The 19,086-nt window shown below is 38.2% G+C and overlaps 1 protein-coding gene across 2 annotated transcripts in view; it reads right to left on the minus strand.

The window, feature by feature from the left end:
• Positions 1-2,379: 2,379 nt before the first annotated feature.
• LOC113228965 (dual serine/threonine and tyrosine protein kinase-like) overlaps positions 2,380-19,086 on the minus strand; it is a 36,422-nt gene continuing 19,715 nt past the window's right edge. For both annotated transcript variants that reach the window (XM_026462415.1, XM_026462414.1), the window contains exons 10-21: positions 18,519-18,886; positions 17,636-17,807; positions 16,692-16,779; positions 16,050-16,217; positions 13,748-13,877; positions 10,042-10,160; positions 8,634-8,725; positions 7,446-7,578; positions 5,124-5,302; positions 4,207-4,432; positions 4,055-4,140; positions 2,380-3,426 (exon numbers count right to left, since the gene is read on the minus strand). In XM_026462415.1, coding sequence (XP_026318200.1) covers positions 3,170-3,426; positions 4,055-4,140; positions 4,207-4,432; positions 5,124-5,302; positions 7,446-7,578; positions 8,634-8,725; positions 10,042-10,160; positions 13,748-13,877; positions 16,050-16,217; positions 16,692-16,779; positions 17,636-17,807; positions 18,519-18,886 — 2,018 coding nt within the window. In that variant the 3' untranslated portion in view covers positions 2,380-3,169. The remainder of the gene's footprint in view (positions 3,427-4,054; positions 4,141-4,206; positions 4,433-5,123; positions 5,303-7,445; positions 7,579-8,633; positions 8,726-10,041; positions 10,161-13,747; positions 13,878-16,049; positions 16,218-16,691; positions 16,780-17,635; positions 17,808-18,518; positions 18,887-19,086) is intronic.

Here is a 19,086-nt window from a genome sequence, read left to right on the forward strand (position 1 = left end):
TTAATAAGGTTGGTTTTTACTTTCCCAGTTACTCGGAAATATGGGCATTTTTTTTTACAATTATAAATTGCAAGACGACTCTTTGCGGGCCTGGACTTTCTCAATACAATCTTGTTATCAAACCCGCCTTTACTCCATCAGACTCTTCGCCAGATCGGAGCAATTTCAAGGATCATGCGCGACCGGTCGATCCTTAATAAAGATGTAAATGTCTCAAAAGTTTACTGTAAACTAGGAATTTTACATTTATTTTCAATTTATACCCAAAAGTTCACTTCGGGGATAACATCTAGAGAACAAAGACTCTGGTCTTGTCTGGTCAGATACGGCAATCAGATATTGTTGTACCTAAGTTAAGAGTATATACTACCTCAAAAGGCTACGGTTGATTACACATAACATTGAAAGTGTTGAACCAATCATTTTGGAAAAAGTATATAGTAAAATTGAGGATACGCTGATTACTATTCGGTCTGAAAACACGAATCCTAAAAATTTTCATGATAGATAAAAAACGCAAACTTACCTCGAAATTTTACAAGAAAACCTTTTTTCAATAGGTACTATACGATACAGGTTTTTTTTTCAAATTGCTTTAATATGGTTTGTAAAAAAAAATAAATTCTGAAATAAAGCCAGTGTCCCTGACGCACGATCCATGCAAAACCGATGAACCGTATTAGTATGGGAAAAATTTGAAGTGAGGTAGTAACTCTTTAAGATGTATGATTTTATTCCGCTATAAACGTTTCAACGTTTTCTACTAATCGCCATACTTTTTTACTTTTTTATACCTAGAAGAATAACTTCTTAATAGGATGATTTTGACATAACTTATAATACAATTTGTGAGATGCTAAATTGAAAATAGGTTGTCTTGAAATACTGATTCGACAGTCAGTCAAGAAAAGAACGATATTATTGAGAAAAGTTCGTTTTAAAACTTATTCCAATGGAAATGGACCCTTCTCAAAACCTTCTCAATAGAGTTCCTTAAAACGTAGGGTTTTTGTACCGAAAACAACATACGTACGATACTTTTTTACATGTAAAGGCACCCAGTATATTATTAAATATGTTCTTATAATAGGCAACCGGACAATAAATCAGAAACAATAAGAAATAACGTTTGTAAAAAAACAATCATTAAATCAATATTTTTGTATTTTTAAATCAATAAGTACAATCTGAAGATGTAATATTTTTGAACAATTACATATAATTATTTTTGAAATGCAAACAAAAAACACATCATATGAGATCTTATAAAAATAAAGAAAGATATGTCGCAGGGCTTGAAATGTTTTATATAAATAAGAGAATATTTTCCTGGGCTGTGCATATCCATTATGGTTAATTTTAAATACTATCTAGACATTTGTCCGATTTCCTATTTTTCAATTTTTATGAATTTTTGTTTTTATATTTTTTAATTGTTTTTCTTTTGAGGTTCCACGGCGTATGAGGCACGAAAGCGTTTTTACTTGAATTTTATTTGTTTATCTTTTAAACAATCACAGACAACGTTATTCACTATCATCGATTACAACACTTATGTATAAGTTGACTTACGTGTAATAATATAACACAGGTTATTATTGTATCCTAAATAATGAAAACATATTCGAAATTAAATGTTATTATGAAGGATTTTCGAAATCCGAAGACGAACGAAGGTCTACAGACCAAGGATAGACAAAGGAGATCGAGTAACGGAGCGGAAGTGGAGCTGGCAGACAATGTCGTCAAAATTGTAGGCCGTACATGGATGCAACTAGTGCAGGTGGATGGCACAAACTACGAGACAAATGGGCTGTGGGTGATGATGATTTGATGATGAGATGCCACGAGAATTTGATTTATCATCATCAACGACTAGCCCAATGTGATTCGGTGAATTATGTAAACCTGACATCACTTTAGGACTTTAGTGAATTGCAATTGACTAAAATTAAATTCACCACTATATTTTCTTTCAACGATAAGGCAAATCGATACCGCCAATGAACACTATGTCAAATTTATTTGTTGGTCATTTTCTTTTATTTTTGTAAACAACCACATTAATTTACTAATATTAATAAAATACCCCGAATTTTGTGAAAAAAACAAAGAAACAAAAAATAGAAGACGTCAAAAAACTTAGTTTTTTCTTGGTTGCCGTAGTATTCATTGGAGGCCATTGACTTATAATTATATGGACGTCGGGTCCGCGCTAAAAAGTGTCCGAACTTATAGGGCGTTAAAATCGTATACAGAGCGTCATTCACGCTTTAGTCTTCGTTTGTTCGACTGACAGCGAAGCAAGCAAACTTAGACAGTACTGCGATGACATTACAATTTAAATTCAACGTTTTAGCATTTTCATATTCTTTTACATGTCACTACGTTTAAATAGGTTGACTTGGGACATTTTTTTCGTGGTTTTTGTATTAGACCCGTCGTCCATTTATTTGTAAGTCAATGATTGGAGGCAATGAAATTATCATTGAAAGACGTGATACTATCCATAATTTTAGACAGCGCCTCTAGTGGTGGTTTTGAGCAGTATTATTTCTTATTAAGAGCATAGACGTATGGTGAGAGCCGAGCTAAGTTTTATAACTTAGAACTGTATAATATCATAGGTTATACATTTAAAACTAACCCAGTGTCATTTCAATGGGTTAATATTAAAACGCATTTAATGCATACATCTCCTTATTACTATCGTAATAGGTAAGAATTAACAGAATAATAAAATACACAATTCTTTAACGGTCCATTTTTTTAAAATAAATGTAAAAGGAGGATCTCAATCAGATCCTTGCACCATAATCGTGACTCCGTCTTCGATCAGTCCTTGGATCGTAAAAAATCTGTGCCGCGAGAAGATGATTGCTTGGCAAAACTGGTAAAGTCTGTATAAAGTACAGAAAACTACATCGACAGATTGTCCACTAAACGAGTAGGCATAAAGGCACCGACTGGCGAGATAAATAGTTTTAACCACCATCTTGCTAACAAACTTTACGCCATCTTGTTAACAAACATTACGCCATCTTGTTTATTAACAAACTACGCAATTTACGACTGGGAAAATCAAGTATTATATAATGTGTATTCCTCAATGCATTAATCTTTTAGCATTTCATGCTCGTACAGGCAAGTAATAAAGTGCAAAATTCGGTTACAACGCATTGACTTGAACGCCAGTCATATACAAACTGTCATCGTCAGAATATTCTCGAAGAAACTTTTCTCTGCTCTGTTCTGCGGGTGATTGAATTTTGTCCGGGTCGTAATTTTTAGCATTTTCGAGGATACGTTCCAGCAACGGCTGGATGTCGCCGAGTAATGCTCGTTGCGAAGGTTCCGAGGCCCAGCAGGATTCCATGATTTGCCAGCACTCGTCCGTGAAATGTGGCAAGCGCTCGGGCCGAAGACCTGGTGAGAAATAATGGATAGCATTTATTTAATAATGCTTCAATATGTTTTCTTTTTTAAAACAACAAGTGACGCGGGCGAACAAGTCGTGCGCCTGATGGTAAACGACACGCCTCTCCATAGCAGTTGTTTTCCAACTCAGAGCTTTAAATTGCAAAGGTTTGAGGGGCACTGACACTTCAACCGTCACCCTGAGACATAAGTTGATAAGTCCCGTGTGCCTGTAATTTCACCCTTACCCTTCAAAATCGGAACGCAGCAATGATAGTATTGCTGCTTGGCGTCAGAAATAGAATTTCGGCTATCTAGAGTTCTGCTGGTAGTATTTTGACTTAACTCTATGCACCTAACGATAAGGACGGTTCAATGCATTCAACTTAATGTGATCTTTAACAGGGAAGTTAAGTACAGACACAATTGAGAAATTTCACAAAATTCTCGCAGATAAAGATCCGACGAGCACCTAGAAAAATTCGTGGGGGCTGGTTCGTTCCGTGGATTGGTTGGCATAGCGTCTGGTACGGTTCGCTAGGAGACGTCGCGTCGGTTCGAGTCCGGCCGGATCGAAGGCATTTTTTCTAAGCGTTGCAGATTTGTATTAATAATTATCATAATTGATAGACGGCACCTCTTTTGACTTTGCTCCATAGCTGCTCCTTGTTCTGGAAGACCTCGAAGGCGGAGGGCAGCTTGACGTTGCCGGCGCACACGTACCTGCGCGAAAAGTGCACGAATAGTATTTGTTTGCAGCATCAGTGTCGCGTGCCAGCGAGGGCCCACCAGAAGAGCACGCCGAAGGCGTAGACGTCCACGGCCGCGTCGTAGTCGCCCTGCAGCAGCTCGGGCGCCATGTGCACGGGCGTGCCCACCACCGAGCCCGAGATCAGCGCCTCGGCGGCGCAGAAGCCCAGGTCCGACAGCGCCGCGCGCCCGAAGCCGTCCAGCAGCACGTTCTTCATCTTGATGTCGCGGTGCACCAGCCCCAGCGAGTGCAGGTAGCGGATGCCTGCCGGATCACCATACCATCGTTACGTTTCGGTTTATTGTGATACATTTTCGATTTTCTATTTGTCGTGATCATTTTTATGTTAGAAGAGACGGAACCGAAGCTTATACCGCTGCAATATGATCACTTGTTTTTTGGAGAACTTAATGAACGTCCCAAATTCGTCGTCGTTTAGTCTATTAACCGCTAGATGACAGCGCATCGATTGAAATTTCAATATAAAACAAAATGTAACTTGCAATAATAACTATTGATGGTATAGAACTTTATACGATACGCTAACAACGCGATGTTTAAATTATATTAACAATCTAGAATTTGTTATTTATATTTAAATTTGAAACTACGACCGATCAATATCAAGATTTTGTAGTGTTTCAAATAAGAATGTGCGAGTTTTGGCGACAGCAGTTCTAGTAGTAATCGAGGCTTAAGTCACTTCCATTGTTTGTTTTTCTTCTTTCTAACACCTTGCCGCCAACTCTACGTTCATTTTTGCTACCAATTTGCCCTATCGACACTGACGCTCGAACAACAGCACTTTACAAGATTAGCCAGAAGGTACCGCCAACTGAACAGGTAAACAGTTTCCTGTTGCGTTCAGATGTATCTTCACTTCAATAAACAATGTTAGCAAATGAAAAGCTATCGGAAGGAACGACACGAGCACCAGTTCGAGAAGGCGACTCACCCTCGACGATGTCCAGGCTGATCCGGATCCGCGCGGCGAAGGCCAGCCCCTTCCGCACGGCGGCGTGCAGGTCGCGCGCCTTCCGCTCGGAGACCAGCAGCACGCTGGGCCCCGACGCGCCGTGGCGCTGCACCACGGAGCCCAGCAGCCGCACGATGCGGGGGTGCGCCGGGATGCTCCTTTCATTTCGTTTTTGAACACATCGTACAACTATTTCGTGCTTTCAAACATTGCGCGTGTTCCACCTTTGTGCTAATAATAGCAAACTACGCTCTAATCACGTTCCAGGCAAAATAAGTATCAATAAACTAAAACACGATTTTATACTTGTCATCTCAGACTGTTACACAGTTACCACAGTTTCAATATATAAGTTTCTCTTATAGCAATCATTCGTGACGCTGTCAATGTTTTATTGATACTTTATCCGTAAGCGGAGGCCTGGAGACCTATAGCACAGGGTATCCTAGTTTAGGCTCCAGCCTTCACAGACAACAAATGTTTTATTACTTAAGAATGTTTAATTATGGTTGAAATTGTGTGTGAAGGAAATAAATTTATTATTATTTCCCCGATATTTGGCTACGGATAACACTAATCCTAAAATTTAAGCCTTACTATAAACGTTTTAGTAATACCCAGTTTCGATTATACCAGCCTCTATTGTCTGGAGCTGAGGCAATTTCGACGAGTTTAAGATTTCAACTGTATTATACAATAAGAAAACATCTACTTTATGCAGTGTGTTGATTTGCATTCTCGCCATACTTAAAAAAATAATAATATAAATAATACTAAATCACCTAACAATATTCTACATCTCTCGCCAGGACTGGTAGCTGTAAAGGTACTAACTGGGTGATAAATCTGTCATAGATTTCTCATAGATGGCGCTACGACTAAAAAGTCGTTGAAAGACCAAGTACAAAGACACGACGCAAGCACATAGAGAAATTCGTGAGGTCCGTTGGTTCGTTCCGTGGCTTAGTTGGTATAGCGTCTGCCACGCTATGCAAGAAGACGTCGGTTCGAATCCGACCGGATCGAAGGAATTTTTTCTGAGTGTTCGATCTTTGTATTAATAATTATAACAAACTAGTAGAGTAATTTCACAAAAAATAATTGAATATCAATTCAATAAAAATTTAATTAATATAAATAATACTAAATCATCTAAAAATATTCTATTCAACATAAATTGTATCTAGTATAGTTTTGCAAAATTGTCTTTAAATCGTATGCACCACACCCCGGTGGGGCCCGAGCAAGCCCGAGGAGCGCTAGGCCACTCGTCTTTTCACCGAAAGATACGTTGATTACGTATTGTTATAATTCATTAATTGTTTACAATAATTAGAGAAGTTGAGTGAGAAAATGTTTGTCTTTTTTGGAATTTAAATTTGGTACTTATCAATTTTAAGTCAGGTACCTACTCGAAGGAAGTGCCCACCAACACCACTGTGACTGACTTTGCAAAAATTAGCACGTTGTCGAGAGTTTCGTTTCAGCTCTCTGAATTAGCACATTTTACTTCACAAGTTTCAAAGCGACGACGATTTTGGCGCGGAATTGTTCGACACTCGATAATCTTCTACGTATAAACTAAACTATTCACATCACTTAATTAGTCCCACACTTGCCCTCCGTAATCAGAAGGAGCGCTATCTTGATGGTAATACAGTTCTGGTGAACACCAAACATCTCTCTAACCACTCGCTACTGACCGCGCACTGACTGATGAGCGCCCGCTTGCGTTTGAAAAAAAGATAACAAGAGAATAAGAGAGTCGGTCCGATGTGTGATACGTGCCGTGCAAAAGTTCCATGACCTTTGGATCAGGCGATTGCTAATCGATATGTTTACCGCAACTAAATAAAAAATAAAATGGGTGACGAAATATCAGCTGTTTTGTTCTGTGCTTAGTTGGTAAAGCGTCTGGCACGGTATTGTAGCAGACGACGGTTCGAATCCGGCCGGATCGTAGAATTTTTTTCTGAGTGTTCGATCTCTGTGTTAATAATTATAAAAAATAAGAGTTTAGAAAATTTTTTTGCGATTTTCTTTTTGCGATTTGGTTTCGGAATAACCTCAGTAAATATGGCGAGAATGAAAATCAGTACACTGTATAATATTTTCGTTAATGTAACAATAGTTTTATACCGACGGTTTGTTTCTTGAACAAAATGTAAGTAAGTCGGTCGAAGCATCGCGTTGGAAAGATTAGCCAGTCTAAGCACTGCCTTACCGTGCCTAGAAGTTACCGGTGTGCACCGCAAGGAGGCTCTTCCTATGCACACCAATACGAATAGAAGCGGGAGGTACCTGGTGTAGAAGAACTCCATGGCGAGCTCGTGGTAGTGGCGCTCGTCGGCCGGCAGCACGGACTTGACGGCCACGGGGCTGTGGCCGCCCCACGCGCCGCGCACGGCGTACACCACGCCGTACTGGCCGCGGCCTGCGCACCATTTCGTGTCATACCGGGACGGAGGAGGCGTGCGCCGGCTGGCAGTGCCACTCGGAGCTCTAAATCGCAAAGATCTGAGGGGCACTGCCACGGCGCCCGTCGCCGAGATATGAACCGGAACGTAAATGCTCACATTACCGTAGCAACTGCTAGTTATACACATTAAAAATAAAGCGCATAATCTCAGTATAGAGAATTAAAAAAGTCGACCTCAAAAGTTCACGGGATTACTTATATTTGTCGAGTTCTACTGAAATCGGTTACCGTAAAATGCGCGAAACCGGATTCATAGTTTGCCACCATTTCAATATTTTCTTCAAATTTAAATGGGACCAATATATATATATATAATATTGACGTACCTTCTTTCCAACACAAAAAGAAATTAAAGAAAAGTATATATATATATAATTTCCAAAATAATATAGTGAATTTTTTTTCAAGTACAATCGGTTAGTTAACTTTTTCATTTTGTGTCTAATTTGAAAAAAAAAAATATTCGACCGTAATTTTTTTATTATATATTTTTTTAAATTTTCTACTAATCCATGTCTATCCACTGGTTCTAGGTTGATTTACCGTTCTTGTAAATTTCGTAAGCATTAATTGAATTGATATAATCGATGTTAAATTGTCACAAATTTAAAATTTTCACTTGATTGTGCTTTGTGATAAAATCTGCAAAAAATGCATTTTGTTTAATTTGGATTTTTTTTCAATTAAGGTTGAGTAAAACTGTACTAAGTCGATGTTAAAATATATTAATTTTTAATTACGTCGAATTAATATTTCATTCTTATTTATTTAAATATAAACGTTACTATTATACATTTAATCACACTTTGTTTTTGTTCCGCTAAAAGTTACGCCGGTAAGTATGTAACAGTAAAATTCCGATATTTCGGAGAAACGTAATTATATACTCTATGTGTATTACTTTATTTAAGTTTAGATTAATTATTAATATAACCAAAGCTATTCTGCAAATTAAAACATTATGTAGATACAACGTATTATGTAGATAGAAATTCAATTTCTAAAATTACCTATCTCCCGTCCTAGTTCTGGTGTCCCGTACATGAGAAGATCGCACATCGACGTGCTTTCGAGACAAAGTCGAGCGAATGCAGGCGCGTACCTGCAAGGATGAAACATTGGTTTAACTTTTTTTTATGATACCCAGTGACGGGATGAACAAGTAGTGCGCCTGGTGGTAAACGACACGTCTGTTCATAGCAGTTGCAGTACCACTCAGAGCTTTAAATTGCGAAGATCTGGGGGGGATCTCACTGCTCCTGTCACCCAAAGACAAATTTCAAAACTGGAACGCAGTATTCTCACATTACCACTTGGCGGCAGAAATAAGGTGGCATTACGACTGTGAACTGGCAACCGGTACTGTCTCAATTTGGACAACGTTACATTGACTTTACAGGTGAAGAAAAAAATTGTTTGCGTCATTTATGTACCATCTGGTTTATTAAATAAAAATACGTAGTGTATGTGTAATAAAAATATTTAAAAACTAAGTATTTTTATTTAATAAATCAGATGCTATATAAATGACGCAAACAATTTTTTTTTTCTTCACCTGTGAAGTCAATGTAAAGTTGTCAAAATTGAGAAAGTACCGGTTGTCAGTTCACAGTCGGTTACGTCTTTGGAGGCTACAAAAAATAAATACACAGACAAAGGCTTCAACCTTAGAACTTCCCTTTTTTTTGCGTTAGGGCTTGAAAATAAACATACAATTCCCTATTCATAGAAATGTAGTAAGTAAAAAATAAATATTTATAAGAAGATTTACATGGCAAACGGCCAGGCTATAGAGTGGAACTCCCTGCCTGCTGACTAAAAACATGAACACCATATCTTGGGCCTTTTCAAGGCGAGAGTGAATAGGTAGTATTTAGATATGCATGCTTCATCGTCGACCTTATTGTCGCTTTCCACCAGGTCAGATGGAGGTCAAATGAGCACTAAATTTTATTTTCAAAAAATGCGTCCTGTGTAATAAATACTTACTAAAGTGTCTGAAATATACAAAAGCTTCTTGATTATGAATCTGACTGCCAAAACCTTATAAACCTTCTAAATGGTATCCTGCGATGTTGAATATACAATAAATAAGTAAGTGAAGAAATAGATTTCTCACAGATGGCGCTACGGCTAAAAAGTCGTTAAAAAACCAAAAAACAAAGATCTGCAACAAGCACGTACAAAAATTCGTAAAGTACGTTGGTTCGTTAGACGCTATGCCACGTCGTCTGGCACTTGCTAGAAGACGTTGGTTCGAATCCAGACGGATCGAAGGAATTGTTCGTGAGGGGTGTTCGATATTTATATTAATAATTATAACAAACTAGTTGGGTAATTTCACAAAAATAATTGAATACAATGGTGGTGCAACATCCTGACATTCGATAAACTTAATTATACAATAAATAAAGTTACTTCTTCCTAATGGCCAGTTTGACGTCCTCCGTGTTGTGCAGCCGACTGGACAGCGCGGACTCCAGCGACATCAGCGCCGACTGGTACCGCTCGTGCGCCACGCCCAGGCGCTCCAGAATCTGCGACGAAACAAGGTGTTGGGGCCGAGGGCGGTTGGCCCTTGCACACGTCAAGGGTGCGCAGGTCTCAACTCGATGTTCTCCTTTACCGTTAACGCAGATAGAAGTAGGAAGGGTGTGTACGTATCTGGCGCATGCGCCGCGAACGTGCTGAATGCGTGCAGTTAAATACGTGTTAGTTTATGTGGCACGCGAACAGCCTTTAGAAATCAGCTGCTTTAAGACGAAATTAATACAGGTAGACTATATTTATAATTGCAAGACGTGATGCGTATTGCTTGTTTAGCAATTAACTTCACATTTTCTTTTAATTGAATTAATATCGTCACTTACATTCTGGAGACTGAACAATTAAATATGTCTCTATAAACCAACGTATTTCACTCTATCGCCTACGTTCGTCACACAGAACAATAAACTACAGAGTTCCACATACTTGAGCTCAATTTGATATTTTCGCTTTGTACGATATGGTCGTGTCAATTATGTCGCGAAAAAACCTCGACAATCGTAGAAAAATGCTACTTTGGAATGCAAAAATAATAGTCGCATTTGTAATATGATTTATCCATGGTGATATTTCACTTAGCACACATCAACAATTTATATTAGTAATGAAATACAGATAGTGAATAATCCTTTCCTTTCGTATTTTCTCGGAAATGTTCGTTTTTGTCTTACTACTTCACTCGCACTCAGTACCCCTCGAGACAACGTAGGGAAAGGTCGCATTGCAAGAGGAAGTATCTATATAGAGTAGTTAATACCACAGAAATATATTTATGTTAGATTTTGTGATAAACTTCATGGACTCGTGTATTAATGCAGGCCACCTATATTTTGATAGACCTTTTACATGTCACTCTTGTCTGTCATTTTTGTAAATAATAAACATTGATTTTATTCGATCCACATTAACAATTTATAACAGACATGCCGAAAGCACTAAGAAAAGGGAAACGTTTAGATCGGCAAGCCTGCGAAGTTATTTTCAATATTTATTTATATTTCTTAACTGAAAATGATAAATTCAAACATACCAACTATACTGCTTACTTTTGTAAAGTCCAAAAACGAGTTTCGGAGGCCAGTGGAATTTCTCAACGAACAGTAAATAAAATATTGCAAAAAGAATACATAAATCAATCTACCTCCAATAGTCCGAAGTCGGCAAAGTTGGGTAGACCAAATAAATTATTTTGTCTAGGTCTTGACGATTTTGACTACAACGTTATACGCCGATTAGTGTATAATTTCCATTTGATATACAAACAAGTACCTACAATTAAAGCCCTGAAGTCCAAGTTATCCGAAGCCATAAATTTTAAGGGATGTGACTTGACGCTAAGAAAAATTCTTAGAAAAATGGGATTTCGGTACAAAAAAGTTGAAAACAACAGAAAATTACTTATCGAGAAAGATGATGTTCGTTTAAAAAGAGTAAAGTTTTTAGCCGCGATAAAAAAGTACAGATTGCAAGGGAGAGAGATTGTTTATATGGATGAAACATACATCCATACCTCACATTTGGCAGGTAAAAGCTGGGCTGACTCGTCAGAAAACGGAGTGAAACAGTTAATTTCTAAAGGACAACGTCTTATAATAGTGCACGCTGGTAGTAGAAAGGGGTTTATACCTATGGCATTGTTAATGTATCAGTCTACTGATAAAACAGGTGACTATCACAACGCGATGAACAATGAAAACTATGAAAAATGGCTTCGTAATCAACTCATTCCAAACTTAGCTCCACATTCGGTACTAGTAGTAGATAATGCTGCATATCATAATAAGTACGTAGAAAAACCTCCTAATTCAAATACCCGTAAGCAAGACATGATTGATTGGCTATCCAAACTTAACGTTCCGATTGATCCGTCATTAACAAAAATTGAAATATATGAAATTATTTGCAAGTACAAACAAGACTTTGTAGAATACTCTATAGATAAACTTATGAACGAATATGGACACAGCGTACTAAGATTGCCACCATATCATCCTGATTTCAATCCGATTGAAAACATATGGTCTCAAATAAAGGGATACGTATCCAAAAGAAACATCAGTATGAATATGACTACTGTGAAACAATTGGTACAGGAAAAGGTTAATATAATTGGTTCCGATGTTTGGGCCAAAGTATGTGACCACGCCATCAAATGCGAAAACGAGTACCGAAAACACGAACCTGAGTTGGAAAATTATATGGCTAGTTTTGTAATCAACGTTCATGAAAACTCTGACGATGATACACCAGAAAATAGTTCTGAATCTGACTGTGATATGGAAGTTGGAAGTATTGTTTCGCATCACACTGTCCACCCCGCTCCTCCTCCTCTTATCCCGCTGTCATAATCGAAGTCGTTCATCCAATCAGAAAATCATATTTATTTATATTAATTTCTCTGCTGGTTTGTTTTGTTTTATGTTGAGGTGTCTTTTTTGTTATGTCATAGTATTTTTAATTAATTAAAATAATTAATTGTTATAAAAAAGGTCTGCAAAATCCAACTGTAGTTTTGACTTATAGTTAGACTTTTGGGGTTCCAATCCTTAGAGAATCATTAGATCATCCCAACCGGACTTTGGTTTTTATCAGTGCGTTTGATTGAAATAAAACGTCCTCGGTAACTAGTTATATTTTTGTTTACCTAACGAATTCTTTATATGATAGAATCGTGGTGGTTTTAACATCTCAGTGTAATATACGTCAAACGGGCAGTTTGACATTTGACATTGATAAATAAAGTATGCGATTTATTTGATACCTACACGTAATTTAATAATACAGTAATTCATAGACACATCGGCACCATTCGGGTGTTATCGTTGTTCCGAGTTATGCCGATAGGAAAGGATTATTCACTACATCTGTACATAGAAGCAACTCGAATTCGTTATCGTTCCGTTGTTGACCGCAAGATGGCAGCACATTGTTTGAAAGTGTAATATAAAATCAAAACAATGTAACTTGCAATAAGAAGTATTTGAGCTTTCAATGATATTCCACTATGTTGAGTGTGTGCGTTATTATTATTATTATTAAACTATGATTAATCATTGTCAAGATTTCATAGTGTTTAATATTACGATTGTGTGAGTTTTGGCGACAGAGGTTCTGATTGTAATCGGGGCGGAGTTATCACCCCACAAAACGTCAAAGCGGGTCTGACACTTCTGATTCTGCATAATAGTGAAAATATTGAATGAAATCATTTTGGAAAAAATATATATTAAAATCATTGACCTATATTAGTAGCTCTATTAGTAAAAATTGAGAATATGCACCGATTAGTATACGGTGTGAAAACAAGATTCCTTAAAATAGTCACGATAGAAGAAACATACAAACCTCGAAATTGTACAAGAAAACCGCTGTAGTCAATAGGTTCTTTACATATACTAATGTTTTTTTTAATGTCAACTGAACTAAATATAACACGTATAGTATACGACATATATTTTAATTTCGTTTGTAAAAAATAAGTTCCGAAATAAAGACGGCGTCCCTGCAGTAGGACCGACTCGGTAGGGGAGAATTTTGCAATCGAGCCGAGGTAGTGTCGAGTCTGGCAGCCACCGACCTGCGAGGAGATGACCTTGGCGAGTCGCGGCGCGCTGAGCGAGTGCGCGGTGTGCGCGGCCGCGCGGCGCCGCCACGCGGGGCTCAGCACGCAGCACGCGTCCTCCGCCTCGCCGGACACGATGCGCAGTCTGCGGAGAGACACGCGCTCGTAGCAGAACAATAAATTCAATGCAAGTGCTTAGTTTGCGCGGCACGTGCGCCAACAGGTCGCGGAGTTCCGCAAACTTGAGCTTAGTACGCCATTTTCGCTTTGTGCGTTACGGTCGTGTCAGTTATCAAGCTCAAAACCTAGAAAATCGTAGAAAAATACCTTGTTGCGCTTCTTTGCTCTGCGAAAATTATAATCACTTGTAATATTATCAGTGGTGCTGTTTACCATACTTTTTATTACAAGAAACAAAAATACCATTATACCTTTGCAATATGGTCGCTTCTTTTTTCGTGAACTAAATAAACGTCTCGAATTCGTCGTCGTTCAGCTGTTAACCGCTAGATAGCAGCACATTGATTGTAATTTCAATATAAAATCAAAACGTCGTAACTTACAATAGACGTTGATGGTATTGAACTTTAATAACATGCAAACACAAAAGTGAAAATATTTTTATTATCTTTCACAAAATAAACTTATACTTTTATACCTATGATCCTCACATATTATTGAATATAGTTTCATTTGTAAAGTCTGTTGTCCATACTAGGATTAACCTGTGTTATAGAGTACCGGGCTTCTAGTAGTACCCTTTCACCTCTAAACGTGCGTAAGAAAGATAGATATACCGAAGACAAAAGGATACGTGTAATTAAACAATTAGAAGATAAAGAATAATAAAAGCAAAAATTAAAACCACCCGCTGTTAAATTAACGTTAGATAAATTAGAAGAAAATTGTTAATATGTTTTGTTGTAAGTGTAATTGTTTATACACAGAATATAATATAAAGTACTTGCAGGCTATTGATCAGCGAAATCTAGATATAAGACGAAATTTTGACCTTTTTTTAACCGACTTCAAAATAGGAGGAGGTTCTCAATTCGACTGTATGTTCTTTTTTTTTCTTTTTTTGTATGTATGTTACGCGATAACTCCGGTATTTGTGGACCGATTTTCATGATTCTTTTTTTGTTGGAAAGGGGGTACTTCCATAGTGGTCCCATTTCATTTTGAAGGAAATCATCCACCTCAAAGGGTGGCTGTTCACGCATGAAGATTCATTTTTATAAATAGCGCCTAACTTTAATTTAGGAGCAATTACTTTTAGCAATTATTTAGTTGATTTTGCTATTTCATCAATTCCAGGCGTTTTTCCCTCGAAATACTTTGAGCAGTGTCGTAGTGAGAACCTATTTTTATTATCTCCAGTATCAAGTCCTGTATAGTGGCGAACTAGGGGATATTTCAATGAAACTTAGCAAATAGACGTAATTCCACGTACTTTTGAGGTCGGTTTCTTTAGTACTCTGTACTGAGATTATTAGAGCTACGATCTGTAGTATGAAGGTTAGCAGTTGGGTTATGAGCAGGGATCGGAATAGGTAGTTTTTTTACCTAAATTTCGAGGAACATAGACATAAACTGGAGGCTGCCTTACGACAATACTTTTTAGGTCCTGGACCTGTTCGGGAAATCACTTAAGTACATTAAAAATTGAAATATTCGTATTTATGAGCAATTTTTGCACATTTTCTGACACGTATAAGTAGTGAATAGGTAGGTTTGGGTGCGCATGTAGTATGCAAATCTTTAGAAGATAGGTCTAATAATAAGTCTGTAGTGATTCCAAGACAGGATCGACTAAGACTTTGTAACAATGGGGCACTAATGGTATGTAAGGTACAAAAAATACACATCTAATTTTTTTCCTACTAAACTATTACATTTACGGTAAAATGTGACATGACAATATTTAATTATAACAATAGGATCTCTTGATTGACCGAAAAAATATAGTCGTTAGGCAGTCTCCATTTTCTGTTTATGGTCCTCGAAGTTTAGTAAAAAAACTACCTAGTCCGATCCCTGGTTATGAGTATTGGTTCATGTTTAAAGTGATAACACGTCCTACTTAAAGTGCAGAAGATACCTTAGCTTGGAACCGGGTAATTCGTGTCATTAGTTGGCAGATTATCACATTCGCAATAAGCACCATCAAGCCTTTGTCATGTAGCGCCTTTCTTTTGAGTTGCGTTAGAGGAGTATAAAAACAGTACAGCACTCGTTTATGGAGTAGCCTATTTAAAATAAGCTACCTAAAGGTTGAATAAGTGCAGCAAGTAAATAAGGTCTGCATAAAACTTACTTATGAAACAGCCTTTTCAAAGACTCCACCAGCGACCTAAGCAGCGAGAAGGAGGCGCAAGGCTGCAGGTCTACTTGCCTCGCGACGGACAGCAGCTGTCTCATCGCCTCACTGGCAGGGCGACCACCCAGCTCTTGTCTACATGATGATTCCAGAGATTCTAAACACCTGGAGAATTACACATTTTATTTGTATATGTCACAGTTATATGAACGTTTACCGTGTTAACCTGTAGAACGGTGCCGAGTCAGCGGCGGTTCGGCACTATTTTGACCGAAAAAGTCTTTACTGCCGCTTTAAAAGTCTGTAAACCGGTTTTTCACAACTTTTGACCATAAAGAAGTATACGAAATCACTACAACACCAAAAATCATTCGTTTCTTAAAAAAAAAGGACATTGATCTTGGTACAATTAACCCGGCCTTTTTCAGGACAGGAAGGTTTGTCGAGAGCGTAGCATGTGGTGGACCACGGTCTCTGCCTACCCCGGTGCGAGATACGCGTGATTATATATATGTATGTACTTATCGAGACAGTCACACCAAAGAATCCGTACGAAAAGCCGGCAATGTTTTGCCTCATATGCCTATACCACGTGATCTTTCATCAAAGTATTTTATAGCTAGAGAAAATACGTCTTACCTTTGCAGAGTTCCAAAGTACGTGTCTTTGAGGCAGTCTACGAATTTGACTAGTTTCAGACTTATTTTGCGGCTCAGCTTCGAGAGAACTGAAAATAAAATTACTTTTTTTTAATTTTATTTTTTAGCTCCCGACGGAAAAACGGGGCGTTATAAGTTTGAAGCCTATGTCTGTTTGTGTGTGGCATCGTAACTCTTAAAAGCTTGGAATAATTTTGAAACTTTCTTTTGATTTGCAGGCCAATTTATAGTATATGGCAGTATTAGCCTTGTTTATTTCACTTGTTTGAAATTCTTTGAATGGACACAGCTTTTCCAACGAAGAGACCACCAAACAATACTTAGTATAATACGTTACAGGTAAAGATAGCAATTTTTAAGTTTATGGAATGTCACGGTGTTTGACAATGATATTCAATTATTTTTGTGAAAGAAAGTGCGTCATTAGTTTGTTATAATAAACGTGAAAATTACAATTATTAAAGCGACATCTTTAGTCAGCTGCTGGTAGCTGTAAGGGTACTCAGCCAGAGTGAAGAAATAGATTTCTCACAGATGACACTACGGCAAAAAAGTCATTAAAAAAAACAAAGATTTGCAACAAGCACGTAGAATAATTTGTAAGGTCCGGTAGGTCGTTCCGTGGCTTAGTTGGCATAGCGTCTGGCACGGTTTGCTGGAAGACATTGGTACGAATCCAGTCCAATCGAAGGATTTCTCTTAGTGTTCGATCTTTGTATTAATAATTAAAGATAAGAATTTTTGTGAAAGAATTCCTAAAGTACCCGAACATGGCAGAAGATTGTAGATCAACATGGCCGGTACATCATTGATTAAAGTTTGATATTTATGTTTTTAACGATACCACCTAGTCTCACCACGCTCAGATCTCGTAACCTCAACTAATCCATCGATCTTAGACCGCTAAAGCTTGAGCAGACTGACCGGTCCTCTGCACATCCAGGGAAGCCTGCTTGACGGAGATGCCGGCGGCGTTGGTGCAGGTGGTGGCGCTGCTGGCCGCGCTGGCCCCGACGCCCCCGGCCCAGGCGCTGCGCGACAGCGAGAACAGCTCCGACTCGTTCTCCACGCGGATGGCGCCGACGCCTGCTTTGGACTGCGAGCACGCACGGGGCAACAATTCCACTACACCGCATTTATGGTAGGGGCACGGATGTTGAGCAGGGATATAGATACAGGGTATAACGCTCAACAAATATAATTAACGTATACATATACTTGACATACAGATATTTGACATATTCTTGCATGATATAACACTCAATCTCATATACCGATGGCATAATGTTCATTTTATATAAACACTTCAGATATAACATTCACTGAGTATTATGTATTATAATAATCCACTGGGATTTAGGTTTTGAAAACACGTAAACAAAAAACTTATAGAACCGACACTTCGCCTAAGTTAGGTTGTAACTGCGACCATAGCGATAGTGATACCCAGTGGGTTGAGAAAATGATTTTTATTTACTACTTTGGAATACCATGCGAAAGGTATATTGAGAAATATTAACAGTAAAAAAAAATGGATTTATTTTATTTACCAAAGTAAAATTACAGACACATGGGAATTGTCAACTTATATCTCAAGGTAACGGGCGCAGTGGCAGTGCCCCTTAGATCTTCGTAATGCTCTGAGTGCCACTGCAACTGATATGGAGAGGCGTGTCGCTTACCACCAAGTCCACGACTTGTTCGTCCCTTCACGAATCGAACAAATGGACAGTGATTTTTTTAACACCTTGTATAAAATGCGACAGTTTTAAAATTAGTTTTAGTTTAAAAGACCAAGAAAACTCACCCTCGCTCTACTGAAGCTCTCGCTAACACAGAAGCTTTCATCATTTGACTCAATAATCTCATAATCATCGAAATTATAACTGTCATATGACACCGCCTCTTCTCCATCTGATGGTTGGTCCATCTGACACGTCAGGTGGTCAGGCGGACATGTCAGGTGGTCAGACGTACATGTCTGAATACCCGACTGGCTGAGATCTGAGTTAATCGGGTTCGGTCGATATGGCTGCTTCGTAGGATGTGTCAGATCACGTTGGTAGGTTGGGGAGTCTGTTAGACGAATGGAGACCTGCTCCGGACTTGATCGCGTGGAGGAGTAGAAAATTGAGTTTGAGATTACGAAGCGTCGGTCTTGGTGGCACGGGAGATCTGAAAAACAGCGTGTTCTTGAATTATTTCTTGACATTATAAACCAAGTTACTGTTGCCTGATTGAGCATTTGAGGAATAATCATAACTTTTTTATGAAAAAAAAACGACTCTCAAAAGTTTGTGGAATTACATCTATTTGCTAAGTTTTATTGAAATCGGTTAACGGAAAGTGCGAGAAACCGGATTTATCCCCTAGTT

Source organism: Hyposmocoma kahamanoa, unplaced genomic scaffold (assembly GCF_003589595.1).
Source record: "Hyposmocoma kahamanoa isolate Upper Pololo Valley unplaced genomic scaffold, ASM358959v1 263, whole genome shotgun sequence".
NCBI classification, from domain to species: domain Eukaryota; kingdom Metazoa; phylum Arthropoda; class Insecta; order Lepidoptera; family Cosmopterigidae; genus Hyposmocoma; species Hyposmocoma kahamanoa.